This window comes from Paralichthys olivaceus, chromosome 10, assembly GCF_024713975.1.
Source record: "Paralichthys olivaceus isolate ysfri-2021 chromosome 10, ASM2471397v2, whole genome shotgun sequence".
In the NCBI taxonomy this organism is placed as follows: domain Eukaryota; kingdom Metazoa; phylum Chordata; class Actinopteri; order Pleuronectiformes; family Paralichthyidae; genus Paralichthys; species Paralichthys olivaceus.
Genome location: NC_091102.1, coordinates 23,000,843 through 23,027,823, shown reverse-complemented (window position 1 = coordinate 23,027,823; position 26,981 = coordinate 23,000,843). Strand labels below are relative to the sequence as shown.

Below are 26,981 nucleotides of genomic sequence, written 5' to 3'. Positions count from 1 at the left end.
TCCGCGTCGCTCACCGCTGAACCAGTTGCCCTCCTTGATTGACAGCCGGGCTCCTACTGACTTCCCCGCCGAGGGACCAATCAGCGGCGGCGCGGGGCGGGGCCTGGGCATGACCAGCTCCAGCTAATATTGCGAGTCTCCGAGTCTCGCAGTTAGTTTCCATCCAGGTTCCAGAGCGTCGCCGAGGCTTCATCCCTGCGCGTGGGACGGATCTGCAGGATTCAGCTGCAGCACTTGTTCTGTGCAGCCACAGTATGAGAATTTCCATTCCAGCTCTTTTGATTTCTTTCATTCTCATATTTGATCATTTTCTTCGTTTTGACCATCCGATCCCATTGTGTAGCCTTTCTCATTTATCGGCTGCTGTCACCCACAGTTTGTTGCTCACCACCACCACCACCACCACCTCCACCGGCACCAGCTGAAAGGGGAACATCTCATCACTCCACACGTCAGCCACCACCAGTCCTTGTTCTCTGCTGCTGCGGCTCTGGATGCTGAACTTGAACGCAGGGGGATTTCTATTCGTGTTGCTTTCCGTCTGCCGCCCGGTCCACAGCGGACGCCAGCACTTCTTCTCTCTGAGGGATGTATTGCAGCGGGTTGAAGTGTGCGCTCTGAGCGGGGAGAATATTAACGCACTGTCTGCTGCGTGAACTGCTGCCGTGCGCCTTTGCTTTCTGTGGCGGCTCTCTCTTCTGGAGATGCTCTAATCGGGCTTTGTGGTCAGTGCGCATCGCCACTGGATCGGGATATAAAGTGACGACATCGCCGCGGTCCGTATTTTCTGGAGCGCTCGATTTCGGTATTTATTTTTTTTTCGAAATAGAGATTTGGTTCTTTTGAGACGGATTGTGCACCAGCCGGAGGCACGCAGGCTCACCATGGGGGATTCGATGTGGATTTATTATTTTGGAGTTTTGTTTATTGCCTTCAAAGTGGACTTGTGCCGGGCGCTCATCCTGGAGTCCATCTACTGGAACACAACAAATACCAAGTAAGTGCAACACAAGCCTGGCGACTGGCTCCCGACGTGCCTTACGCTCCCCGTGCGCCAGACGCCGCTGAAAAATCGAATAATTGAACGGTGCTTCGCTCGCCGCCCGTGGCATTTGACGCGTAAAATAAATAACACAATGTAACTTTAAAGACACAATTCTTCACTTCGGTGTACATCGAGTAGAACAAAGAGCTCTCACACGAGAATGATTTGAAATGTGAATTTATCTTCGCCTGTTATTGACACAGCGGCGAACTGTTGGAGTCGCGTCTGAGAAGTCCGATTTACCAAAACACACGCTGACATCAGCGAACCTTTGTTAATGAGTTGTGAAAAATACCAAATAAATCCCTGTCCGCTCTGTACATTTACCCGACACTTTTAAAACGGAGTTTAGGTTTTTTTTATTTTTGAAAATGAAGTGTCGGCTCCAACCAAACGGGACAATGTGCCCAAAACGACGCCGCTCTCATACTCATCCAAACACCTGTCAGGATAAGTGAAGCTCGTACTTTACCGTGGCACTGATACAGGCCTGTTTACTGTTTGCGTCCTGCCGCCGTTGAATATTTACGCGCAGTGGACAGCTCGGGGCCGCTCGGCCGTGCGTCTCTCGCCACGGCACAAACCCGCCTCAGAGCGAGCAGCCCGGGAGTTACGGTCATTCTCATATTATTTGTTGTTTACTGGCATCTTTCTGTGGAGTTGCTGAGAGATGTGTCTCATTTAGCTTGTACGCAGGGAGGGGGGGGGGGGGGGGAATTCATTTTGAAGATAATTTTTACGCATCGCTTCCTCGGTCAAGATAACTCGACCGTGCGTATTGCAATTCATATTTGTTACAGGTCGGAATAAATGTGATGAAGCAGACATTTTAAAGTGTGTTGAGCTCCGGTCCGTCGAGGTCCATCTATTCCACCGCAGTTATACTGGTCAAATATTGGGTGTTCCATTTGATCCTGTTATTAATGAGAGCAATAAGAAAAGCATCATGGAACAGTGGAGTGCTAACAGAGGGACAGCGAGGCTTCGTGGAGCTGGCGGGACGCACACAGGCCTGTGATGTTCTGTTGCTGCGTCCAGAATTCCCCGGGAGAATAATTTAATCACTCACTGGGGGTTTGTTTATTTGGAGGGAAATATGCTGGAAATATGTTTAGTGAGACGAAAACTTTTACTGGACTTCCAACCCGCCGCTCTCCAGCCGTTTACAGCCGTGTCTTGCTCCTGTGCGCGCCTGAATATAAAGCGCCGTGGAGCTGTGGCAGTGTGGATGTGGGGTCTCAGGATGTCCCATACAGCGGAGTGTATGTTTTCTCAAGTAATGCACTACCTGTGACCTCCTGTGGGTGATAGGGAGAAAGGCGAACAAACACAGAGCTTCTACCTTACTTCTCTTTTCCTGCCTTTGTTCTTATACCACATCCCCCCCAATCTACAGCCAGAGCATCCATTTGCCTACTCCGTCTTCCTATAGGCCAAGAAAGGCGGCTAAACCCCTTTCTTCAAATAAAAAAAGGTGTCTTTCTCCTCCTCGACTCCCCTGCTCTCAGCTCGGCGGGGGGGCGCCCCTCTTTGTGGCCGTTTCGTCACGGCCAAACTCCAAGTCACTCAATAATTCAGCTCTTGGCTCCAGTACAGCCACAGAGCCCATCTCCCTCTCTGTCTCCTGTTTTTGTCCGTGAGGCACAATAGAGACGTTCTGAAGGTGTAACAGGCGTCTGTGTTCAGTGGCTCAGGCTATAACTTCTGCAAATGAACATTATACGGTTGCGTGCTGAAAGTATTTCAGTGTTTTTGCAGAGAGGATTTGTTGTGTTGTCTATAGCACCACTTTTCTACTTCGAGCCTCTTGACTGCCATGGCCATCTGTGTCCTGACCTGATGACGCATCAAATTATACTGTTACCTCATTCTGAGGTAGAAGAATGAGAAATCACATCGTAAATGTTAATGTACCTCAAGGTTCCACTTTGGACACCTACAATCTCAAATGGCACTGTGTAGCTCAGTGTCGGCCACTTTCTGTATATTGCTGACCATTTGACTTCAGTGGAAAGACTGGTGGTGATATAAGCAGCTAGTGGTTGGAGGTGTTTGCCTGAGTATGATGCACAGATAGACCCATAAAGTCAATGAAAAAGTGGAAGAACGCAAAATAAATCAACACCGCAGGGCACACACAATGAGTCCAAAAGTCTGACACCAGACTGTGTCAGTATCATGCCACGTATAGACATTCTTCACTTTGCTTTCTGGCAAAGCCTTCTTTTTCAATACTTGTATCGCCCATCAAATGAGTTTGTGTTTTTAAAATTCAAAGAATGAAACCTCCATTTTGGAACAGCGGTCTCTGCAAATTTAACTTGACATGTCACTTTTGATTTCGGAGAGAGGAAAAAAAAAAAAAAAAAGAAGCATGTCCACCCTCTGAGCGAAGTAAGCTTTAGGCTGCCACAAATGCAGCAGGCATTCCGTGGAATTAGCTGTGCATGTGCGCATTCTTTGCGTTGTGTCTGGGTGAGGAGTTCAGAGATAAAAGGCCAGAGAGTGATATCATTGTGTGACCACACACCTCTTTCTTCTGAAGTAGACACCTGTTAATGAATTGTTTTTTTAGGGGCGCAGTTTAAGAACAGTGTTGCAGTTCAAGGTCTCTGGTGGAATTCAATGTCAATTATTTCATTTTAACTAAACATTTCACATGAAGCGCAATGATTTTTGTCTGAGTGAGTCCTTTTATTCTCATTACAGAATAGGATACATTGATTATGAAAAGATCTATGCTTTTTAATTACATTTATAATTTTTAAACATTGGTAGCAGAATCTAATCTCTTTTAAATTCAGTTTTATAACTGATAAATAACTCTCCTGTGAGTGTTGGTTGAATAAATGACACCGAAACTTTTATTTTCCTTTGTCACAGCTTGTTTAGAGTCCTCAGGCTTGTGTATCAGTTATTCCTCTTCAGTAACAGAGAACCCCAAATGGTGAATATCTTTATTCAGCAGGTCAGCAATATGCTCAACAGACCAAGTCGTTGCTGCATGCGCGCCTCTCCTTTAGTTTGCCTTAGTCCTCCTCTTTGAGTATTCAAGGAAGGATGAATGTTAGAAATGTGAAGGCTCAGGGCCAGTATAATGCCTTTGTATATGTAGGCTGGGGGAAAGGATAAAGAAATAGCTGCGCTTCTCTCTCTCTCTCTCTCTCTCTCTCTCTCTCTCTCTCTCTCTCTCTGTCACACTGTGTGTGATTGCGTGTGTTCTGAAGTGTGTGTGCCTCTATTAAACACAAGAAACAAAACAAAAAAAGGAAGACTCCCTCCACAGAGCCTGCAGCAATGTTCATTAAATGTCATTATTGTTTACTGTTTTACTGTCCATATGCATGAACTCTAAAAAAGGATTGACCCCCACAACCTCCCCCCCCCCCTCTCCCGAATCTCCCCCAACACACACATGGACAAGTCACATCACACCACACACACCTCCTTCTCCTAGTAATCCATTTTGTAGTTGGGAGGGAGAAACAAAAGAGAGGCCTGCTTTACATGGTTTATGTAAAAGGAGCGCTCCCTCTTCTCTACTGCAGTTCATTAAGAGATTACATAGAAGCCCAAAGGCCCTTTGTGACCGGGCAGTGACGGGGGCACCTCTGTGGGTACTTTTGTGAATGTAGGGGGGGTTAAAGAGAGGGAGGAAGTGGGAGAGAGAGGGGGGTGGACATAGAGATGCGGGTCCATCATGAATGACTGATGAGGCCTTGTGCTGAATGTTGTAACGATGCCCTCCCTCTTCCTCCAACCACCCCTCCCTCCAAAATCCCTGCAGTGCCTCTAATTTTGTCTTTTTCTTTAATTCAATTCTTTCTGGAGCCAGAGGAGAGAAAGATCAGTTGTTTTAATTCAGCTACGTTGACCTGCAACATGAGTGAGGGAAAATAGGAGAGAAAGTGAAATCCTGCCATGTTTGACAGAGCGTTTGCACAGCCAGGGTTAAAGAGGTTGACGTGGCTCTTTTTCCGATTACTGCCAGGAGAAACGTTTATGATTAAGATTGTGTAAAGAATAGGAAAAAAGCGAGAGAAATGAAACAGAGAAGGAGAGAAGAAAGCATCTGGGCCCCTCAGGATGAGGAGGATAATTATGTCTAGGCTTGCTCAGATCCCATAGGCCTAGATTACATGATGAAAGGTAGGGCCGAAGGCATGGAGCGCAGACAGAACCAGGGAGAGGACAAAGGGGGGATAGGGTGACGGTCGGCGTAAAGACCTCTGTCCCCTCGACCAACAGAGGGCGAAAGCCGGAGCGCTGCGAAGAATTGCGGGTGGATTAACCCCTACTATGCCCCAGCTTGGCCTCTTTGTCTGCCACCATAATGAATCCTTGCATTGCAGCTGGGATTCCGAGTCAAACAGTTGCTCTTGATCTGCAGGAAATATTTACCCTCCCCTCACATCACTCTGTTTTTTACAAGTTCAGGTCCGAAGGAAGAGAATGGAAGAGAGATCGGGACAGGAGGATTACGCCAGGACGGCCACTGTTGCTCTGTGTGGCTACACACAGATCCAACAATCCAGTGGTTTAAACAAGTCTGAAAGAGAGAAGAGGGGGAACAGGGGCGGTTATATAGACGTGTGCAGGGACAGGAGGATGCAGGGGTAAAATACAAGAAGGAAAGATGGAGAACTTTCTGTGCTGTTTTTCAGGTGACAGTTAAAATAACCTTTAGGTAGCAGGTCTACACTGTCCTCCTCGTTCTTACCATTTTCGTTCTCTCTCTTTTGTGTCACACACACACGCACACATGCTAAGCAACTAAATAAGAAACCCTCCTTAAAGTAGAAGGAGAGGTGTTTTGAAGATAAACGAGGACAACAGATGTCCTCTCCAGGACACCCTGTGAGTGTCACCCACCTGTGAGCTTGCGTTAGCAGTCTTCATCATGAATTGAAAAAACAGTCACTTGGTTTTACCCTCAGCGTAAACACAGTTCAAAAAAATGTCATTGTGTGTTTGTTAGTTTGCCTTTTTAACTTGTTTTGCACTTTGTATTATAAATAATGGAATGCCAACGAAATCAAAGCAGGCTACTGGACAACCACTTGCGATCAATCATAGACAGAAGTCATTGCTTTGAATCCTGTCTAAGAAAAGCGGAGGGCTTTTTGTCAGTTGAAAGTTGCAGCAGCCTGAATTTGCTGTATCGTTCGGAGAAATTAGAAAAGCTTTTTCCTCGTGGCTCTGGCAGAGACGTGGAGACTGTGAAGAGAGACTTCAGGCAGCTGTGGCTGTTCTCACCTTCCCACAAAATGGCCTGATAGTGTGGTTAGAGATGATAGCAGCTTCTCCCTGCACCGTCAGAGCAGTTGGTGTGTGTTTGTAGAAGGGGAGGGATCAGACAAATAGTGATCAGTAAGGGGAGAAGAGGTGCGCTACTCTATATATCCTTACAAAATACACCCTTTAGTATAGACACCCTGCTGTATTGCCGTCTAGAAGAGCTTTTATTATGCCCTCTCTGCTCGTTTACACTGAACCGCACAAAGACAGAATAAAACCACACTGAAACAGGCTCGGCTCTCTCACTACACCTCCGCTGGGGAGCAACAATGTCCCCCTTTCTGTGTCCGTACCCTTTCTATGCAGAACGATGAGGTGGAAAAACTCTCCTGCCTTGAACAGGCTGCGTGTAAAGTGCTCGTGATTCTTGCCGTCTTCCTCCCTCCCTTCTCGTCACCTCCTGTGATTGTCTTTCTGCAGGGTTACACTTTTCGACAAGTGTTGCCTCCATGTGGAAGAACAAATGGTGCGTGACACGACAGAAAACTGAGGGAAAAAACAGTGCTACAGTAGAGCCGCAACTCTCTGATTCTCGTTCTGTTTTTGCTAATCTTTGATTAATAGTTCGGTCTTTAAAATGTTGATTTTATAGCCACTTGTAAACGTAGATAAAGTGGTGTTTTGAAATGTTTAGTCTTTTCAAACAGCTCAAACTCCAAAGATATTATTTTACAGTGACAGAAAACAGAAAAGACCTCACATTTGTAACTCTGAGGTTTCTGCATTTAAAAGGTTTTTGTCGTTTCTCCTCAATCTAGTCGAGGAATTAAGAGCAGAGGATGTTGCACTCTGTGAAACCCAATGAGGCAAATTGTGACTTGTGAATATGGGCTATACAAATACAATATAATTGATTGCAACATTTTTGCTTGATAAATTACCTAAATATTACTATCATTGGTATTATTGGTTTAATAAATACATTTATTATTATTGAATACACTAATATAATAATATTCACCTCTGTACTTTAGTGCAGCTATCACAAAATGTTACAACAGCAATCCTTCTAAATATTGTCTTTGTGAACTTATTGACCTTTATTTACTTTAATTCAGGAGGTTTCAGATGTAGATTTTTAGTTCCGACTGTGTTTTTATATATACACCAAAATGCTGTTTTACTTTTCACAGTTTTTTGTGATGTCATTAAACACAACTTCAGTTTCTTCAAGTCAACTACATATCAACTGTTTCATTCTTACAGATATCGGATATCTACTTCCCTAAATTAAAACAGAATGACTTGTGGGTGTTGATGCCCTTCTGAGGAGTCTTACCTCAAGTCTTCAAGGATTTATGACATTGTCGGACAACCAGACTGCTTTGAAAGAAGTGAGACACTTTCAGATTCGCCATTGATTATCTTTAGATTAATTCACCAAATCTTGATGAGGTGGGGGTGCCGGCGGCGGGAGTCACTGCAATAAAATTAATTTGCAGGCTTTTATTTGCTTTCTGCCCCTTCAATTCTCATTCCCTCCCTGAAGTCATCTTTCTGCAGTTGTTTTATCAGGTCCCTCCGTCTGTCTGTGTGACCTTGTTACATTTAGATATCTCACAACATAAGCAGGGGAGGAGACGGAGTGCAGGAGGCAGCCGCACGACAGATAATTAGTGTCCAACTTGTATTCATCACGTTTCTTGTTCCTCTCTGGTCTTTCGCGAGCCTGTCAGTGTTTTTATGACACGATCCAGAGTAACTCATATTTGCCCTTAATCAGCCTCTTGGCAGCTTGTCTGCCTCTTGTCTAGACCTGCATTGAAAAAGTTGAATCTATTTATTGAATGCTCTCATTAAATAGCACTTTGTTGCAGGTCAGCTGGCTACAATACAAAAGTGTAATAGAGATGACGGTGTGTATAAGTGTGTTGTTTCTGCCCCTGGCTAAGGCCGATCTCCATTTTGAATTGTAAAGACATTGAAAAAACAGGATGCAGCTATTATTATACAGAAACTTATACTCTGTCAGGAAAAACACAGAATACACACCCATTCCCCTCAGCTCTTGTACATCTGTGTTAATGCTTGTGTGTGTCACACAGCTCTCCCTGTGCGTAAGCTTTGTGTAGGTTTAATCTTGTTTGATTTCTTGCTCGTTGCCAGCTTCCTGTAGAGATAGCATTCATGCTAAAAGAGCGGCAGTTCTGATGGCCTGGCTGATAGTATTGTCAGAAAGGTAGAGTTTGTTATCAGGTAGAAAATGATTCATCTGATAACTGTGTATGAATATGTACAGTAGGTGTGGGCCGTTGCCTGTTGTGCTGTCACATTTTGACTGATTTTTTTGATATAGATAACATAATATTATAGATGATCATGTGTTAGGGTCTTAAATTGCCTGTATTTATTCCCTAACCTAAAGCTAATTCTTGCCTTTTAAATTTAAAGGACATAATGGGGAGTGCTTTGTTTCCTATGGTGACATTAGAAGATGGATATTAGTCCAGTGAAATCACCTCTAATGCCTTTTCTACCCATTGTGTTTAATTTATTCAACTGAAACAGAAATATAACTCTAAAACATTTTTTTCTAACAAACAACCATTCATCCAGTACCTCCACACATCTAAAGCAGGGCTAGGTGAGATACACAAACACAATTTAAAAATATACACAAGATAACTTAATAACGAATGTTTCAAAGTCAACCTTTCCCATGACTTCAGCCTTTATCCTAAAGCAGGCAAAACCTGTCCTGTCTTTAGCCTCAAAGCCTTAAGGCAGACATGAGATGATCAGTTTTCCCGTCTCAGACTGGAGACTTAAGTCTTTCTTTAAGCTCAAACTTGGAGCTCTATATACTACGAGTGCCTGTGTTATGAGGACAGAAGTCCCAGACTCCATAGAGCCATGAACGCTGACACACATGGATCCTGACAAACCGAGTATGATGGTATGGGATGATGAGAACAGGGAGCTGTAGGAGAGGATCTGCTATTCACCTCTTTTTACCGTCATTATGGAAGCAGAGTACTAAGGAATTCTAGATTTAACCTCTTTAGAGATTAATAATGGCACCTCGAGGTGTCTCTCACCCGCACACACAAACGCACACACAAACACACACACACACACACACACACACACACACACTTTACAAGACGTTTAAAATAAGCACATGAATAAATGCATTCTTTCACCCCTGTGTAAACACGTGCCTGCTTCCACACTTAATGTGTGTGTCCAACCATGCCCACACACACACGCACACACACACACACATACGCACAAACACAAGGTTAATGCATATACATACAGTTCCACATTATTTGTGTAGACACGAAGCCCCTTAGGCTATTCTAAGGACCTTTCCCCTCTCTCTCTCTCTCTCTCTCTCTCTCTCTCTTTCTCTCTCTCTCTCGCTCTCCCTCTCGATCTCTGTGCTTCATTTCTCCCCCTCATCCGACCTCTGATACAGACACAAAGATAATAGGATGATGCCAGATGTGCTACAATGCATAGACATATACATCTACATCCGTCCTCTTTTTCTCCCCCTCTCCCTCTCTCTCCCTGTGTCCGTTGCTGGACAAATTAAACCACCACTGAGTGTGTCCCCAGAGGGCACAGAAAAAATATTCACTCGGCCTAGTTAGCTGGTGTGTATGTGTATGCGCTTGTGTGTGCGTACGTGTGTGCATCTGGGTGCTCACTTAGGCTCAAAGAAAATGATGCACACTGCTGGAAGGGTACAGAGAAATAATGTATAAGTGTGTCTGTATCTGTACATATAAAGATGGTATGATTTGTTGAATTTCCCCATTCATTTTGTGCTCACTTTAATTGCGTATCAGCTGTGCCTTGCTTCCTGTCTCCTGTGTTCCCCTGCCGCACTGTGATGCCCGGTGTTTGTAGTTAAAAAAAAAAAAGACCAAAAACAAAAGCTGTACACCCAGCATCAATTCTTGAGCTATGTCGTTTTCTTCCTCTTAAGTTCTCCCGTACTTTTTTTCCAGGAGAAGGGTAAAAGTTCACTTGAGATGCTGGGCCTGCCAAAACTGCGTTTACACAACATACACTATAAACTGCTGGAGGGGACTCCGGAAAAACTAGAATAACTGAACAGAATTTCAATAATGATCTTCACAAATATTGTAAGCCATCAATCCAGCAACATGTTGAACATGTGTTCTCAAATGTAAGGAATTTACGGCTTTTAATTTATATGTGTAATGAATATAATTTGAAATGCAATTTATTTGGGTTTGAACTGCTGGGCAGACATACAAATTTGAAGATGTTACCTTTCAGAATTTTATCGATGAATCAGCTAAAAACTAAGAATTTACAAGAATGCTGGTGTTCAAAGTAGGGTTGAAACTAGCCCAAGATGACATTTCTAAATATTTCATGAAGAAAATCTACAAATAATCATAATTTTGATGTGAATGTGGTAATGTTCAGCATTTGTGTTTGAAAAATGACTGTTAATTGATTAGTCCATTTATCGTTTCAGCTCTAGTTCACAGGGGTAAAGAGTCGATATGATATATAGTATATGATCAGCACAGATGTTTCCGACATCGCTCTTAGTCAATATTTGCAATGCATTCCAGTGTTTGCTCTTATCAGTATTCACAGTGTGCCGTGAAAAGCCTCGTGGGTGTCCATGGTTAACATTTCAAATTGCATTCAAGCGTGGGGCAAATTCATTTAGCAGGTAAATACAAGGTTTCACCTCTAACTCAAGCTCCAGCTGTGAATGTGTGAGAAAGCATGTGCAATCACAGGGATGCTGCAGGGGTTCTCACTACATGGAGACTAAATGACAACATTATTTCTCTTTCGGGAAGAATTTAGGGAATTTACACTACTCCCCGAGACAAACTCCTCCAGGCTCTCTCTCTCTCTCTCTCTCTCTCTCTCTCTCTCTCTCTCTGTGTCTGCTGTTCATGTTGGTGCGAATTAACCAGTCTGGGTTTTTATTGATTGTTCATTTTCTGTTTCGTATGCTAACACTGTTCTGCCATTTCCCTCGCACCTGGCAAGCGTGCCACCTTCGTGTTTTTATCTAGTTAAATATTTGCTCCATCGCTTCCACAAAGCTCTGTGACTGTATCTTCAGATAATGGGGTTGATTTTGCATAACACAAGTACACACAGATATATATGCACACATCACACATTCCACCATTATCCTTTATCATCTAAAGTAAATGGACGCAATCAGTATTTACCTTATCAATAGTTAGGCCAACTGCACTTTTTTGCCAGATATGTTGGAGTTTAATGACAAACACTCCAAACCAGAAAGCACAATGAATGACTCATCAATTTTTCTGCAGCTAACTAATATCTTTCTCTCTCTGCTGTTGTCCCCTGCTTTTTCTTTCAGATTTGTGCAAGGCCAAGGGGTGGTATTGTACCCCCAGATTGGGGATAAGTTGGACATTGTGTGCCCCCGCGTGGATGGTGGGGTGAGTGATGGAGTGGAGTATTACAAGGTGTACATGGTGCCCAGGGAGCAGCTGGATAGCTGCACCATCACCAAGGCCGACACTCCGCTCCTCAACTGTGTCAAGCCTGACCAGGATGTCAAATTCACCCTCAAGTTTCAGGAGTTCAGCCCCAATTTGTGGGGCCTCGAGTTCTTCAGGGGGAAAGACTACTACATCATCTGTAAGTACACATTCATTCCATCCCTGTAAAGGTTAAAGCAACAGTTTTTCAAGGTTGAGGAAGCAGCTGATGGTGAAATAATCGAATTTTGGGTGTATTGTGTGCATTCTTCTTATTTTATTCAACAAGGGGTCAGACTGTAATAGAGCTGGTCAGGTGTTATGCTGACATGCTACCATGTGCAGTCGCATCAGCGGATAACTTTTTTTTTCTTTTCTTCTTCTTTCAAAGCTCACCATTTTGGTCAGTCAGTTGCTTTCCTCATGTGAACATATACCACACAGTTAAATACCAGTGTATTCCCCTAAAGGTTGGTGGTGGACATTATTGGACATGTAGGAAATACACTAAAGCAGTCTTAGCTGAGCTTGAAGTGAAAAATAAATGAGCATTTTTTGATAATCCCAGACTGAGAGCATCCAAAAGATGAATTTCCCCAGATAGCCTACAGATAGAAGCACGTAGTAAACATTTTAGATTGATCTGAAGTCATCCTAAGGAATCTATAGTGAGTCTCCCTTTGGCGTTCACTTCTTAAATCAAGCTTCTAGCATGTTTCAACATGGGCATCTTAAAGCCAAGCTACTGAGAGAAAATGTTTGGATTTGTTCAGAAGATGATCAGTATGCTTTATACATAGTGGCTGTCAGATCATGAAACAGCATCTGAAACTCCCTTAAGCCAAACCTTTCTGGTATGGTCCTTTAGATTTAACACGTCTTTTGATTTAAGCATACTGAGTCCTTAAGGCTCCTACGTAATGACACCCTATGCAGCTCTCGCTCATCGTCCATCGTGTTGGCTTAGAAGTGATCCCCCTTCAGGTCCCATGGTACAGGTGTGTCCTCTTTGTCTATTACCTGCGATACACTAGGAGGAAGCTCAGATGGGGTTTAGCGACAGCCCCCTGGTTAGAAACACTGGAGGTGGACTGAACCATCTGTGTTGCACTGGTGGGGGTAGTGCCGCAGATAGGACCATCTGTGAGGCTCTGCCACAGCCATCTGTGAGCTGTCACAGTAGGGGAAGGCCATATTTCTGAGCGAGTTGAAGGAAGGGAACGAGAGAAGGAAAGAAGCAGGAAATGCTCTATCTTATCCAAGCCATCCATTGTAGTTACATTTTGCAAATTAAATGGAAATTAGCTAACTAATTGTATTATATGGTCTAAATCCCTTTTCAAACTGCCTGTGGTAGCCAAGGGAATATACATTTTCTTCTGAGCTTTAAGAAGTGCATCAGAGAAATCTCTTAAGCAGCTGTTTCAGAAAAACTCAAAAAACACAACACAATTTGCTCTTTCAGCTTCACATAAGGTTTTTAAACCAAGCAGGCAAAAGTGGCTGCTCTGTCACTAATGTGTCATAGCTGCAGGATATTTGCATGGTGGGGCATGTTGTGCTATGTAGAGTCTAACTGCTAATTTTGTGGTGTGTTGTTTGTGGTATTGCAGGTCAGACAGATGCTCTGGAAAATAAGCAGCAGCAAATACGTCAGGTTAAATGCTTGACACTGTTTTAGGCAACGTTATACTTAACTTGTTTTTGTTTTTACATATTTTGCAAGTTTGGTGGGAAATAAGCTATAAGAGAAAATCTAGCCCATACAAAGTGGTTTGTGTGTGTGTGTGTGTGCGCTCAGGAACTAAACAGACTACTGACTGAAGAGACACAGACACGATCAGCCTCCTCTCATCTACTTCTCGGCTACTCCACCCAAACGCAGCAGTTAATTATTGATTAGCTGATGCTGGTGTTCACTTTCCCCGGTGCTCCCAGTGTTTTGCCTTCGTTACTACCACTGAGCATGATAACAGTCCAGATGTATGTAGAACATAGATGAGACAGGGCAGCAAAGACGAGTGCAGGTACATATAGGTGTACGTGTGCCAAGCTGCTTCTATGCGCACACACAGCTGTACCGGTACACACACCCAGAGACAACTCTCCTTCTCTCTTTATCTATCCTCATATTTCCATGTGTCGCTCTCTACCACAGCCTGAGCAGACGGGAATATTCAATTTCCCACCACCTCACACCAAAACTCCTCCACTTCATCAGCCTGCTGAGTCAACACGTTTTAACAAACGAGTGGTGGTAAAGTTCAATTCGAAACTTTAAAAAGGAGGTTCTGGAAAATCCAATTTTGCAGTTCTTGCAAATTTCCCTCCACTGGCATCCCCAGTCCTTGAACCCCCGTCACAACAACCCTAGTGTATAGCCTAAAGAGGGGAGGGAGCGAGCAGTTTCTCCACTGGAGTGTGTGTCATTATAGCTGTTAAATGCTTCTTCTTACATACCTCTGGCCCCAGTTCTGCAGCTTTAACAGCCCACTCCTATGATGTGTACTTAGAGCTGTTCCTTATTTTTCTTGGCTGTTTAGAGAAGCTCCTTCTTTGCATGGGTAAACAGCAGGAGTAAAGCACAAATAAACATACAAAGAAGGAGAAGAAAAATGCACAGAGGTGTGTGTGGGCAGAGTCAGATTCATGGTTGTTTTTACTTTATAGAGTTACACTGGGCCAATATGTGAATCTCTGCTTGTGGGTGTAATTGTGCATTATCTATGTGCTGGGTGAATGCTGTATAGAAATAATAGATACTAGGGCTTGACTTGTGTGGTAGCACCTCCATCTTGTTATCTCCCCTCCAGCAGTGTCGTCCAAGATCCCTCAGAGTGTGACTCCGCCTCAGAAAGTTCACAGTGAGGAATTCATTAGCCTTTTAGAGTGAGCACTTGATATGTAATTAATTAACAAGCGTTTAATCCTCCATTTATTCTCACAATTGCTAAGGCCCCCACATCAATGCTCTGGATCTGAGTCTCAACCAATTGGATTATGGGTGTCTTGTATTATGAATTGTGCCAAGGCTAGACATAGATTAGATGGATATTAAACTCAAAACAATATTATAGAGTCAAACAGCTGTGAGAGAAGGCCTCAGCAGAGTTGACTGTGTGTCCCTACAACCCTGTGCAGGTGAAATAATATATACCATGCTAGTGTGTAATGTAACTATGCTCAGTTGTGTGTTAGTGTGTGCGTGTGTCCTGCTTTTCATGCTCTTCTTGTGTTTTCTTGCATATGTAGAAGAGGCAGCTGTACAGTACAGATTTCTGTCACCACGGTTTAGTGTGCACATTCCTGCATGTGTATGTGTGAGTGAGTGAGTGTGTGCGTGCGTGCGTGTGTGTTCGTTTGAGTGAACAACATGCACATTGCTGCTCCAGTTGAGCGCAGATGAGTTTGATGTGATTGTTTGTGGCAGCATGGCCTGCAGTGGAGAACCTAGTGAGCTCGATGATTACATGAGCTAAAGAGGGAGAGAGAGAGGGGCGGGGGGAGATTGAAGGAAGGAGTGAGGAAAGAAAGATGAATGTGGAGGGACAAAGGGCAGAATGAGTGAGAAATAGAGCAAACAGTGGAGGGAAATGAGAGAGAAAGGAGAAGGGAAGAGAGCTAAAGAGAGAGGGAAGGTTGAGCTAAAGGTAATGGGAGCATAGCGAGTGACAGAACAAGAGAGATGAGCTGAAGAGGGCACGTGGAGGACTTGCACAGAAAAAAGAAAAAAAATGAAATCACCTTTTTCAGTCCCAACAGAAAATAGACATGTACCCCCTGCTCTTAGAGGGAGATTTCCATTAAATTTTATAAAAAATTATAATGTGCTTTCCAGATTTTGTCTGATTGAAACTACTATTACTGTTTTTATCATATTAACAACCCAGTTATTGCATTTATATTACATTATGAAAATGGATTAATCAGTAACACTCTGATAATGTGGGTCTGCATGGGAAATAACTAATCGAGGAGAAAACATTTAAAGAAGCTAAAACCGTGGATCTTTGCAGCAGGTGAAATTAGATTTTTACAGACAGAATGTTAATTGAAACCACTGTGTTGTTAAATATGTAACTTTAGCAGGTGGATATAAATAATAGATTTTAAATTGTTGTGTGTCTGTGTGCACAACTAGCTCTAGTTTTGAGGGCCAATTATGGTCCAGGACCATCATTTGGCTGGTCCTCACAAATTACAAGGTCTGTTTGAGGGTTAAGACTTGGGTTAGGCTTAGGCAGTGAGTTATGATGGTTAAGGTTATGGGGTAGGGAATACATAATGCCAATTACTGTCTTCACAACCACAGAGAGAAAAGTGTGTGTGTGTGTGTGTGTTTGTGTGTGTGTCAGTCCATAAGACCAGCACTGTGATGCTGGTCTCACGCTCCATGGCAGCCCGACGGATGGCAATTATGTGTTGAGTTTAGATCATAACTGCCTTTGTCTCTTTTCTTCCCTTTCTGTCTTTCTGGGACACATCCTCATTCTGTCCATCCGTTCATTCTCTCTGCAGTACTAATACTGTCTCTTCCTATCAGTCTTTCTGAGATGCCTCATCAGTCTGTTATGCCTTTGCTCTGTTCCACTATTTATGAACAGCCCGCCATTGTTTTTCAGCAGTGCATTGTTTATTAATTGTACCCAAGCTTTTACCAAGCTTTTCATGCTGGCCTATTAGGCTATGGCCACAATATTGGCCTACAACTAAAATGTTAAAGGTCAAAATGTGGACCACTGTCACCACTCTTGGAATGTTCCGTTAGCGAAACTATCCCTTGCGTCAGTTCTACATGCGAACACAGTTTTGTATGAAAAGTTTGTGTTGCTATTTGCTGCTTACATTAGGGGAAAGGAAGGAACTGGGTTATGAGCTCACAGTCTTTATCTGGATTGTAGCTCACAATTGACTGTCTCGTTAACCAGAGGGTGATTTTCCACTCTATTGATTAGATAAACAGGAGACAATGAAGTTAGGGAGGGTAAATGAAGTTAAGGAGGGTGAGGGTGAGGATGGGGGTGGGGTGTTTGTTTGGTGTGTTCTTAATGCGGGGGGTGGTATTGCGGTTGGAGTGTTGCATGCTAGATGTGTGATGGTGCTAATTTTACAGGTGGTTTTAACAGGCCGACACTTAAGAGAGAGGATGCTTCTTTGACACATTTTCACCATTTGTTTGAGACTACATGTGACTTATGTGAGTGTGTCTATGAGAGAGAGAGAGAGAGAGAGAAATGAATGGGGATAATCTGATGTAGCTTTCCTTCATCTTGTCCTTTTCTTTCTTGTGTCTTCACTCATCGTTCCTCTTTGTGTTGCAGAATGTCACACACAAGCTGCAGTTGAGGGTTAATCTCACATTTTTTTCCTCCATTTTCTTTCTAGCACTCCCCTACCTCTTCCCCCCTCCCTGTCTTTTGAGTCTTATCTGGGTACTTTAATTCCAGCAGTAGTCGATGACTAAATCTATGTGTGAGGGTCTTGTATGAATCTCCGCCCTCTGCTCCCTCTGTGTTCCCCAAGCATTACGGATTAGCTGGTTAACTCTAGCCAGCTAGTCTGTCAGCCAGTTCAGTCTGGCCTTGTCTGGCAGGGCCGAGCAGGGCCAAGTCATTCAGCCAGCCTTAGCAGTTTTGACAATCAAATTCTGTTTAAATCCAAGTCAGGCTTGCCTGGACTGCAGCCTTGGCATAGAGAGTGTGTGTTTAGCTCCACATTTAAAGGGGAAGAAAGTTTAAGGTCTAAAATGACTGGAGATTGAATAATGTGTCTTTATTTGTTTTCAATGTCAAGAAAAGAAGAGCAAAGTTAGAAACATATCTGGGATGTTTCTGTTTTTCTCAGTGTAGATCAGTTTGGGTGTGTTACATGGTTTAATAGGAAAAAAAAAGGGAAAGAAGAAGGAAGTAGAGCTGGAAGTGGATATGGAAGGAGGTGACACTAGTGATATGTACCAGATGAGACCCAAATACAAACACTGGACTTTTTACCTTGTGAACTCTGATCTCTTTTGCATACACCTCTGATCTCTTTTGCATACATCTCAATATTCTATGTTACTCATACCTCATTGACTAAGGCACAAACAAAACCTCTGTGTACTAATCACTCGGCTAAGTAAACAGTGTTAGGCGGCGGTGGTGATGGTTAAGATGCAGGATTGCAAACTTTGCTAACAGGTTTGTGCAATGAACACAAGCATGCAGATCTGCGTACACACACAAGCACAAGAGCAAGAGCCTGCAGGGAGCTTTGTCTGTAATGTGCTTTTCAGTCTCCACTGGAAAGCCATAGGTCAGCTAGAGAAAAAGACAAGGGGAGAGAGGAGGCAAGATGGAGGGAGGGAGGCAGGGAGTCCTTGTTAACATGCTCTTTGTGTCAACTCCCATCATTGTCTTATTGAAGCAAGGGGATTGGTATCAAAATGATTGGTAGCTGAGAGGGAGGAGAAAAAGGAGAACATTTTACAGTGGGGAAGAAGAGAAGGAGAAAATGGCAAATAATGCAGAGCTTCATTTTTTCAAAGCTATTTCAATCATGATCGTGTGAAGCACCTGCCTGTCAGTTCCTCTGCAGCTGATGGAGATGCTTTGGGTGTAGAGACACGCTAAGGTGACAAGTGTGTTTATGGGCACAGGAATTCAGGGAAGAAGGTGGCTGTGAGGTGGCCACACCAGAGAGGAGGAGGAGAGGAGAACTCGGGATGATGGGGTGTTGTTCCAGAAAGAGGCAAGAGGAGGATAGGCTGAAGAGGAAGCAGAGCGAAGGGGAGGGAAGTTGGTGTGGTGGGAGCAGTCATAGTGAATGTGGGCCACTGTTCATTGGCGGGAAGCCAAGCCGCTAAGCCCTGGCAGCTCGTTAGCCTCTGTGTTACCGACCTGATAGACCACAAGCCCCACTACCCCCACATCTCCCCCCACCCCTCCCCTCCTCCTTTCCTGTTCCCCATCCCACTCATGATCCAAGCTGCAGTTACACCCAACAGCCTCCGGAGGCAGCAAAGATAAAAGCAGACAAACACGGAGGTGGAGTAGCAGCTAATGGTCCAGAAAAACATCCAGCTGATCGAGCCTTTGCCGTGTGGCGTTGGCAGTTAGTGTGTGTGTGGGCCACATTTGCATAAGTTTGACATAATTTGATGTTTTATTTTTTTAAATGTACAGACCCATACAGCATCTGCTTCTAGAGCCTTTTCATTTCTGCTTTTCTCATGTGGGATGTATTTGCACCGCCCTACCAGATTCTTCTTCCGACATCTGCTGCTGTCCCTTAAACTCAATGTTTAGCAGTGCACTTCTGTTTTCTCCTGTCTTCAAACATTTTTCAGATCCTTTAAGCTCTTTTCATCTTAGGGTTATTGAGGTATTTATCACCTCCCTCTGTTCCTTAATTTCACTGCCTCTGGAAAAGTGCCCAAGCTTTTTCAAACCATCTCTCGTCCCTACCTGTTTACGTCCCTGAATATTTTGTTCATGTTGTCAGCTGATCTTCTTTTAAGCAGAGAGTTTGGCATTTAGATCTGAGTGTTTCGGGGCTTTTAAAATCCCAAAGTGTGTTCTTTAATAACTGGCTACCTCTCTCTTGGGTGTTGTTAGCAGCTTTCCAAGATGGCCACTGTCGTCGTAGCCAAAGCTGTCTCCTTTTCTCACTCTCTCTCCCCTCTCCTTACCTCCCTTGACTGCCTCCTTCACGAGCCCCATCAGCACAGTTAGGGATATTACAGTTGCAATTACTCAAACTAATTGACTTTGGGGATGTGAAATATTCTGCTGGAGTGGAGCGACTGAGGTGATGAACGGGTGAATTGTGATTTTATTAAAGGGGTATGAGTCATTTCCTTCCTCAGCGGAAGGCTTTCAGTGCCTCTGTTGTCTTTGGGAATTGGCTGTTTTTCTGAGATAGGCTTAAGGCCTATATAGCAGCACAATTCCCCAACACAACTTTTTAGTACCAGATGCTTGAAGTAGCCTTCTTTTAAACCACTGTATTGCCATTAATACATCAAACCTGTAAAGTTTACTCTTGCTTTTACACGTACATTGATCCAGCTCTGTGACTTCCTCTGCTGCACCCCTATTCTATGTTTGTACCTTTTATACAGAATCCTAACCCTTGCTTCGCTCTCTTTTCTGTTGTAGCTACTTCTAACGGCACCATGGAGGGAATTGAGAACCAGGAGGGAGGAGTGTGCAAAACCAAGTCCATGAAAATAATCATGAAAGTGGGACAAAGTGAGTATTGTTTTATTAAATTACGGTTGTGAGCGCCTGCAGGCACAAGCAAGCACTCAAACTTTGTGTTTAAGTGTGTGAGTCTCTGAAAATACTCTTATAAAGTCATAGGAGACTGTACAGCGTACAGCTCCATCGTCTCCATGACACCTGGGGCTACGAGGGGGCAGGGGATCTAATCTAGCGGAAGCCTAATGCAATGAATCACACAATTGTGTGTGATTGCACACTCACACATACACTGGGAATATCTGCTGATGTATGCTCTTACAGCTCGAAAGCTTTCCACACATGCAAGTTAAGTTTAGATGGACATACACATAATGTTCACGATCTGTGATGCTGCATGTGTGACACATACAGCCAGAGTGGAATTCAAGATACTGTCTCTGAAGAAAACACATTCACAGACCCCACACACAGCCACAGTAAAATCCGACCCGCTTCTTAATTGTAGTGATAATTACTCATAAACCAGTTGCCGGGTTGCCTGTCAAAATGGTAATTTCCTGGGGTTGGCCCTCTTATCAACACAAGCGTCAGTGCTATTGAGAATTGCTGAAGGTCAGGGAATTAATCGAAGCTGCAGCAAGCTGAGGAAGAGGTGCTGCACAGGCCTGGAAATTGGTTCTGCTGATAAATCGGACTGAGTATCAGATCCAGTGTTGATGAGAGTTGCTTACAAATCAGTGGATCTATTATATTTAATGTATCATTTAGTGTGGTTCTAGCACAGTGGAGTTTGACAGAGTACAACCTGAGTAGTAGTGATTACAACAGCAGATGTTCAGTAAATTACTCCAGCGTTTAGCTTGATTGTTTTGTTCTGCTCAGTGTGAGAACCACATAAGATATACTGACAAACATTATACTAGCATTAAGAACCATATGGACCCACTGCAGAACCAAAAAAAACATTAACTACACTTTATTGGTGATCACATTATTATCTGAGCCATATCTGCGGAAACAGGACCCAGTAAAGGGTGTGTTATGAGTTGCTAAGTGAACCATTGAAGCATTTAGAGGTTCAAGAGATTTTCCAAACCGTCCTCTCAGACACATTTCTGGTGCTCAATGAAGCTTGGAGAAAATGTCTTTTTAAGATTAGATGAATAAATCAATAGTAGCTTAAATGATATGTTCTGTCATATCTATCTTAGCGCAATACTCGCCTGACCGAACATAAGTTCTGTGCATTAGATCCATGCAAAAAATTCTTCAGTGGTTCCGCTGAAGTTGGACAAATGAAGTGGGTATCTTCTAGAATCATTCAGTTTTCTACTGCCATTGTAAGAAGGATGCATTCTGTCCTACACTTGAGGCTGTGATAAATAATTCACCATTAATTCCTGTGTGTTTTATCTGCTATTTTCTCCAGATCCCACTGATCCTATTTCACCCAAAGACAACCCCACCAGAGTACCCTACTCTCCAAATTACTCAGATGGCAAGGACACCTACAACCCTAATGAAGTGCTGGAGAAGACAGGTGAGATCACCCACTCTGAGCTTAAATCTGGGGAAAGTGGTAATCAAGTGCAGAATTTATCCAACTCAAAGTCTTTGACATTTGTTCAGCCAGCAAAGAGCAAATCTTACCTTAAGTAAGGGTGTGTGTGTGTGTGTGAGAGAGAGAGAGAGAGAAGTGAAGGAAAGAAAAGGTCAGCCTGTAATTGAATGTTGCCCATAAAACTGATAGGCATCTCTGGCCTCTCAAGGACTTATAAGGTATCTGCACACTGGCCCCATTCCAGCCTTAAACCACCTCTTAAGTGACATTTTCAGGAAAATGATCCGATCGCGGGCTGCCATCTTTTTAATGACCTGTTCTTAGCAGAGACACTTTTTTCTGCGACAAATCACAACAAGGACTAATGTGCAGCTCGGGGCAGACTGCTCTTATCTCTGCTTTATGTTGCAGTCAAAAATCTCACAAAAAGAAAAACTGAACAGCAATTCCTGCAGTGAGTTGTGTTCTGAAAAAAGAAACAGGAAGGGCCCAAGAACAAAAACAAGCTGACCTATATAAATGCTCCTCCAGTCCTTCCTCTTGTGTCCTGGTTCGCTGTGGGCGTGGCCTGTCCTGACACTGTTTTCACTCCCAGATCTGATGTCAAGCATGTAGATCTGCCATCCTGCCCTTAAAATTATGCTTGCACTTTTTTTCGCAGACATCAGCATCTCTTTTTCATGTCTTCCTGCTTTTTTATGTCTTGTCTTTCGATCTCAGCCACAAGCTTGAGCATATGGGTGCTGTGGGCAAAGTGTCTGAGGTTGCCTAATCCCCTTGTAAAACTTCCGGAAGGGATGCAGACAGGGACACGCAATAATCCTGCCTGCTCAGGAACACACTCCAGTCCCGGGGAGAATAGAACACACCCGCCCTTGAGTTTTGGATGTAAACCAGAGTGTCGATAGCTGTGAGTCAGAACACAGCTAGTGATGTCTCATGTTAACATCAAATATTTCTTATATACTTCCTTATGGTGCTGTTATTTAGAAAATGAAGCTACCGTTTTTGTCTTTCAAAAATGCATTTTATCTAAGTGCCATTTGCCGGTATCTCCTGAGCCTTACCTCATCCTATCAGTCTGCCCTAGCTTCAAGGTCGCAGTTTTACCTGCTGGATATGAAAAGCCACCACTCGAATGGGACTTTATTGAAAAACCTCTTGGCAGGTTTCCCTCTCAATCCCTGTGATGCCAGCCTGTGTTCTACTCTTTTAGCTTGACTTGATAAAAAGATTGTGAAAAATAGCACAAAGACTTCTTTCCTTTAATGGCATCAAAGATGTGTTTTGGACAGCATGAGACCCCCTTCCCCCACAACTCTTCAAAATCAGATTAGGAAGGCTGTGGCTGACAGGTTTTGCCCCTCCCTACGACAGCTTGATCTTTGCCTTGCCTTTAAATGAGGCCATTTGTAACAGCTACACGCGTACTTTATCATACATTCAGACAACAGAACTTACTTCATTAAAAAATACGCTGACTGTCTGAGGGCTCATGTTGTCATTTTAGTCACTTTTGTTTATTTTGTCTTCCAGATGTAGCATCCAGAGAAAGCAATGACAACAACAACGGTGGAAAGTCCTCTAGCATCATTGGCTCTGATGTGGCCATCTTCGTTGGAATCGCCTCAGGCAGCGTCATTTTCATCATCATCATCATTATGCTGGTCCTGCTACTGCTCAAGTACCGTCGGCGGCACCGCAAGCACTCACCGCAGCATGCTGCCACGCTGTCTCTAAGCACCCTGGCCACGCCCAAGCGGAGTGGAGGTGGCGGGAACAATAACGGCTCAGAGCCCAGTGATATCATCATCCCGCTCAGGACTGCTGACAGCGTCTTCTGCCCGCACTACGAGAAGGTCAGCGGCGATTATGGCCACCCGGTCTACATAGTTCAGGAGATGCCGCCTCAGAGCCCGGCCAACATCTATTACAAAGTCTGAGATGGGACTGTTAAAAGTAGAGACAAACTGGAACAATCCCTGGGCAGAGCAGGTCCTTGGTTTTGGCTGGCAACGCCTGCACACCCGCAAAAAAACACTCTGTTTCTGTCTCTCTGTCTCTCTCACTCTGTCAGCTCCTCCCCCTCTTCTCTGTAGTTTTGTCACTTTCTTTCTTTCTAAAAGTTTTGCTGATACCTTGCCGTCTGATTTCATCACAGTTGGGGCGGATGGGTTGAGTGGAAGGCCATAGAGAAGCCTGCTGCTGTCACTGCTGCTGCTCTCTGGGAGTTTGTTGCTCCCTGTTTTGGGGAACAGAGTGTTGTGTGATCAGAAAGTTAGACAGGTGCACAGCGTGTTTTTTCTTTGGGATTGGACAAACAGTTGTATGGATGTGAAGGTTTCTTGGGAAGACAGGAGGAAGAGGAATTTTTGACCTCACCTTAAGAGAGACTACTGCTTGGAAAAAGAGGGAAAGAGACAAAAAATGAGTGAGGAGGAGAGGTGAAGGAAGATATGGGTTAATCCTGAACTCACAGAGTGGCTGCCCTCCCCCGATGCTCTCGAGTCAGAGAGACTGTGTGGACTCTGCAGCCAGATGAGGAAAAAGGAGAGAGATTCTCACACCAATCCTCTCTGGGAATTTCCTGACAGACTCTCGGAGATCATCCATTCACCCTACCACCCACATGCTTACCATCACATGTGCACACATTCACCCACACGCGCAGACATGCTGTCTCACCAGTCGATGTGAACAGTTTGGGTTTGAGTGTGGATTTGCATCGTTTCTCCTCATTCCCAGATATGAGGTTTTGAGCAGATCACTTACTGTGCTTTGCTAAAAACTTGTGATGTTACTTGAAGGTTTTAAGGACAAAAAAACTTTCCTTTTTCGTACTGTCAACATTTACCTATATTGTTTTTGGTTTTCATGTGTGGTTTCCTTTTCCTTTAGTGACAAGTTACCTAAAAGTGGCTAGGAGTAAAGATTTCTCTAAGTTTTGCACCCGACACCCTGAGGGGGCGCAAAGAGTGTCAGGTCTGTCAGATGGCTCCTGAGAAGAGTGGAGGACTTTCATATACATAGAGCAGCACTTTTAATCCCATTTCGGTACCTCCACTCTTCACAGTGGTCCACAGCGAGACACAGTTATAGCAAGAGATGGGAGAGCAGCTGTATCCTGACAGGTTTCGTAGCAAGAGCTTGCCTCAACTTCTCTGGAACCTGAGCTTTTCACATGGGAAAGTGTTAGGGGCAATAAAAAAATCTATTTCACCTTACTGCCATTGGTTTGCATCAGGTGAAAAAGAGGCCTGAGATCTAGTTGAGGTTAGCGTAGCTGGCTGAAACAGCTCTAGGTACTGCAATGTTTACCCCTTGGTGTCCATTGATGTTTAAGGTTGCCCAAAATCAGTGTGACTGGTGCTCTCCTATTGTCATTAAAACAAAGCACAGGGACATCTACTTACATTTTCACTGTTTAGGAATATCCATTAGCATTTCCATATTGTGAGTTTTTAATTTACTTATTTTTTTGTTAAAATAGATGTACATTTAAAAAAGGACATTACAAAGATGAAAAAAACAAAAAACAGAATTTATTTATGATAGACACATTGAGCACAGGTGTTGTCAGGCGGTATGGAGAGGAAGAAGTACTGTTAATATATTATGGTATAAGTGCACATTATGCAATCTAGGTTTTTGATAAGTTGATCTCTCTTGACCCTCTGAGTTCTATGTTTTCATGAGCTCTCATCTATAATCACAGTCCTTGGTCCTGGGAAGAAGGATCAGGGGAGGGCGGCCTGGACCCTGGCCCCGGGGGGAGGAGAGTTATCTGACCCAAGATAGCTCACATTGATGTACACAAGGGCAGAGTAGCTGTTTCTACCACACTCATTCTGTGTAGCATCTTCCAAAGCATAATTCCACAAACACCCAGTGCCCCCAGTTCTCCTCATACGCACCTTTCATGTTTTCTGTGCATGTGTGTGTGTGTGTGTGCGTGTGTGGAGCATGTCTATAGTTCAGTGACTTCACATCCACAAATATCTTTGACTTAAGATCATAATCGTGACTTAGGCATATATCAGGCCATCATTAACATTGTCATTTGTTCATTAAAAGCATCAAATTTCACCGAAAAGCCAAGCCTTGTATGATCTGAAGTTTGTGCCTCTAAGAGGCTACAAAATCTGCAAATATGCAATTCCTATTTATTTTTCTAATCAATTAAGAGAAAAAAAAAACACCTATGGAAAGTGTTCTTAACCACTGAAAGATGTAACAACAAACAAATGACACAAAACTAGCAAAGTACTTCTCGCAAGCCTGCTGTTAGTTTTTCTTTCCCGCATTATTTGTAGTATTATTTGAACCTTTTTCTGTTTGAACCATGTGCCGTAGTACAAGGTAAACTGTGAAAAATGAAACCATTAAAACATTTATGTGTATATCACACCTGAACAGCTTTTTAGAAAAAGGTGAAGAGACACACTTACACAACAAAGAAATAGCTGTTTAGTTGCTGTCTGTCTGCAGCAGAATATGACAATCTTATTAGTTTCTTTGAATCTGACGTCCTTTTCTTAGCAGCCACTCAACTAATGCTCTCCCAACATTGACCAGGATTGGTTCAACCTGTTATGAATTGTCATAGCGATTCTGTGGGAGTCTTAGCACACGGGCTAGGAGAAGCACCTCAGGCTACTGTAAATGCCTTGCTCGTATGGTCAGCCCTTGGTCACTTGACTCAGTAATTTTGCACCGTACTTCTGTAGGTAAGAAACTGTAAATACATTAATGTTTGTATTGTATATGGATCCTGGGTTGTTACAATAGCCTTATTCACCTTTTTAGGAAAGTAAATGGGAAAAGAAAGAACAGAAAAAAACAGAATACACTTCAGTAAAACAGAGCATACTACTTTTTTGGTAAATAGCTTATGTAAATATTGACTACAACCCAATAAATTTTTTTATAAACTCTTAAAGTAAGATGTTTTGTATAAAATTTGAATTTTTTGCTATGTATTTTAGCTAGCGTGCATTCTAAAGCCCATGTCCTCCCCACTCCCTCCCCTTTTGCACTGTTTCCATGGAAATTTGGTTTAAAAAAAAAGAGAGAAAAGTTGCCAAACCGACTGCTGCATATTTGTGCCATAAGTGTGTACCATAAATATTTATTGAATTAGTTTCTTTTTTTCTTCTTTGTTCTGTTTATGATTTAATTTCAGTCCAGTTTGTAAGTAACACAGTATTATATTTGCATTGTTTGTTCGTCTCCCCCTGGTTTTCTTTAGTCATGTCATGGTTATTGGGTGGCTGTAGCCATCTTCACTCCCTTGCAGTATGAGATGGCCAGGCTGTGACAAATGATTTTAACATTCAAAGATCTGAAGCAAGTTCAAAGTGAGGATAAATGACACACATTCCACCAGTCTGTTACAAACTGAAAATGTTTTTCAATAAAATGTTTTTCCTATG

At 43.3% G+C, this 26,981-nt stretch overlaps 1 protein-coding gene across 1 annotated transcript; it reads left to right on the top strand.

The window, feature by feature from the left end:
• Positions 1-114: 114 nt before the first annotated feature.
• Positions 115-26,981, top strand: efnb2a (ephrin-B2a). Its single transcript, XM_020099751.2, has 6 exons — positions 115-252; positions 377-997; positions 11,682-11,965; positions 19,944-20,036; positions 21,418-21,528; positions 23,086-26,981. Exons 2-6 carry the CDS (start codon positions 885-887, stop codon positions 23,490-23,492), a joined length of 1,008 nt encoding a protein of 335 aa, XP_019955310.1. The 5' UTR covers positions 115-252; positions 377-884; the 3' UTR covers positions 23,493-26,981.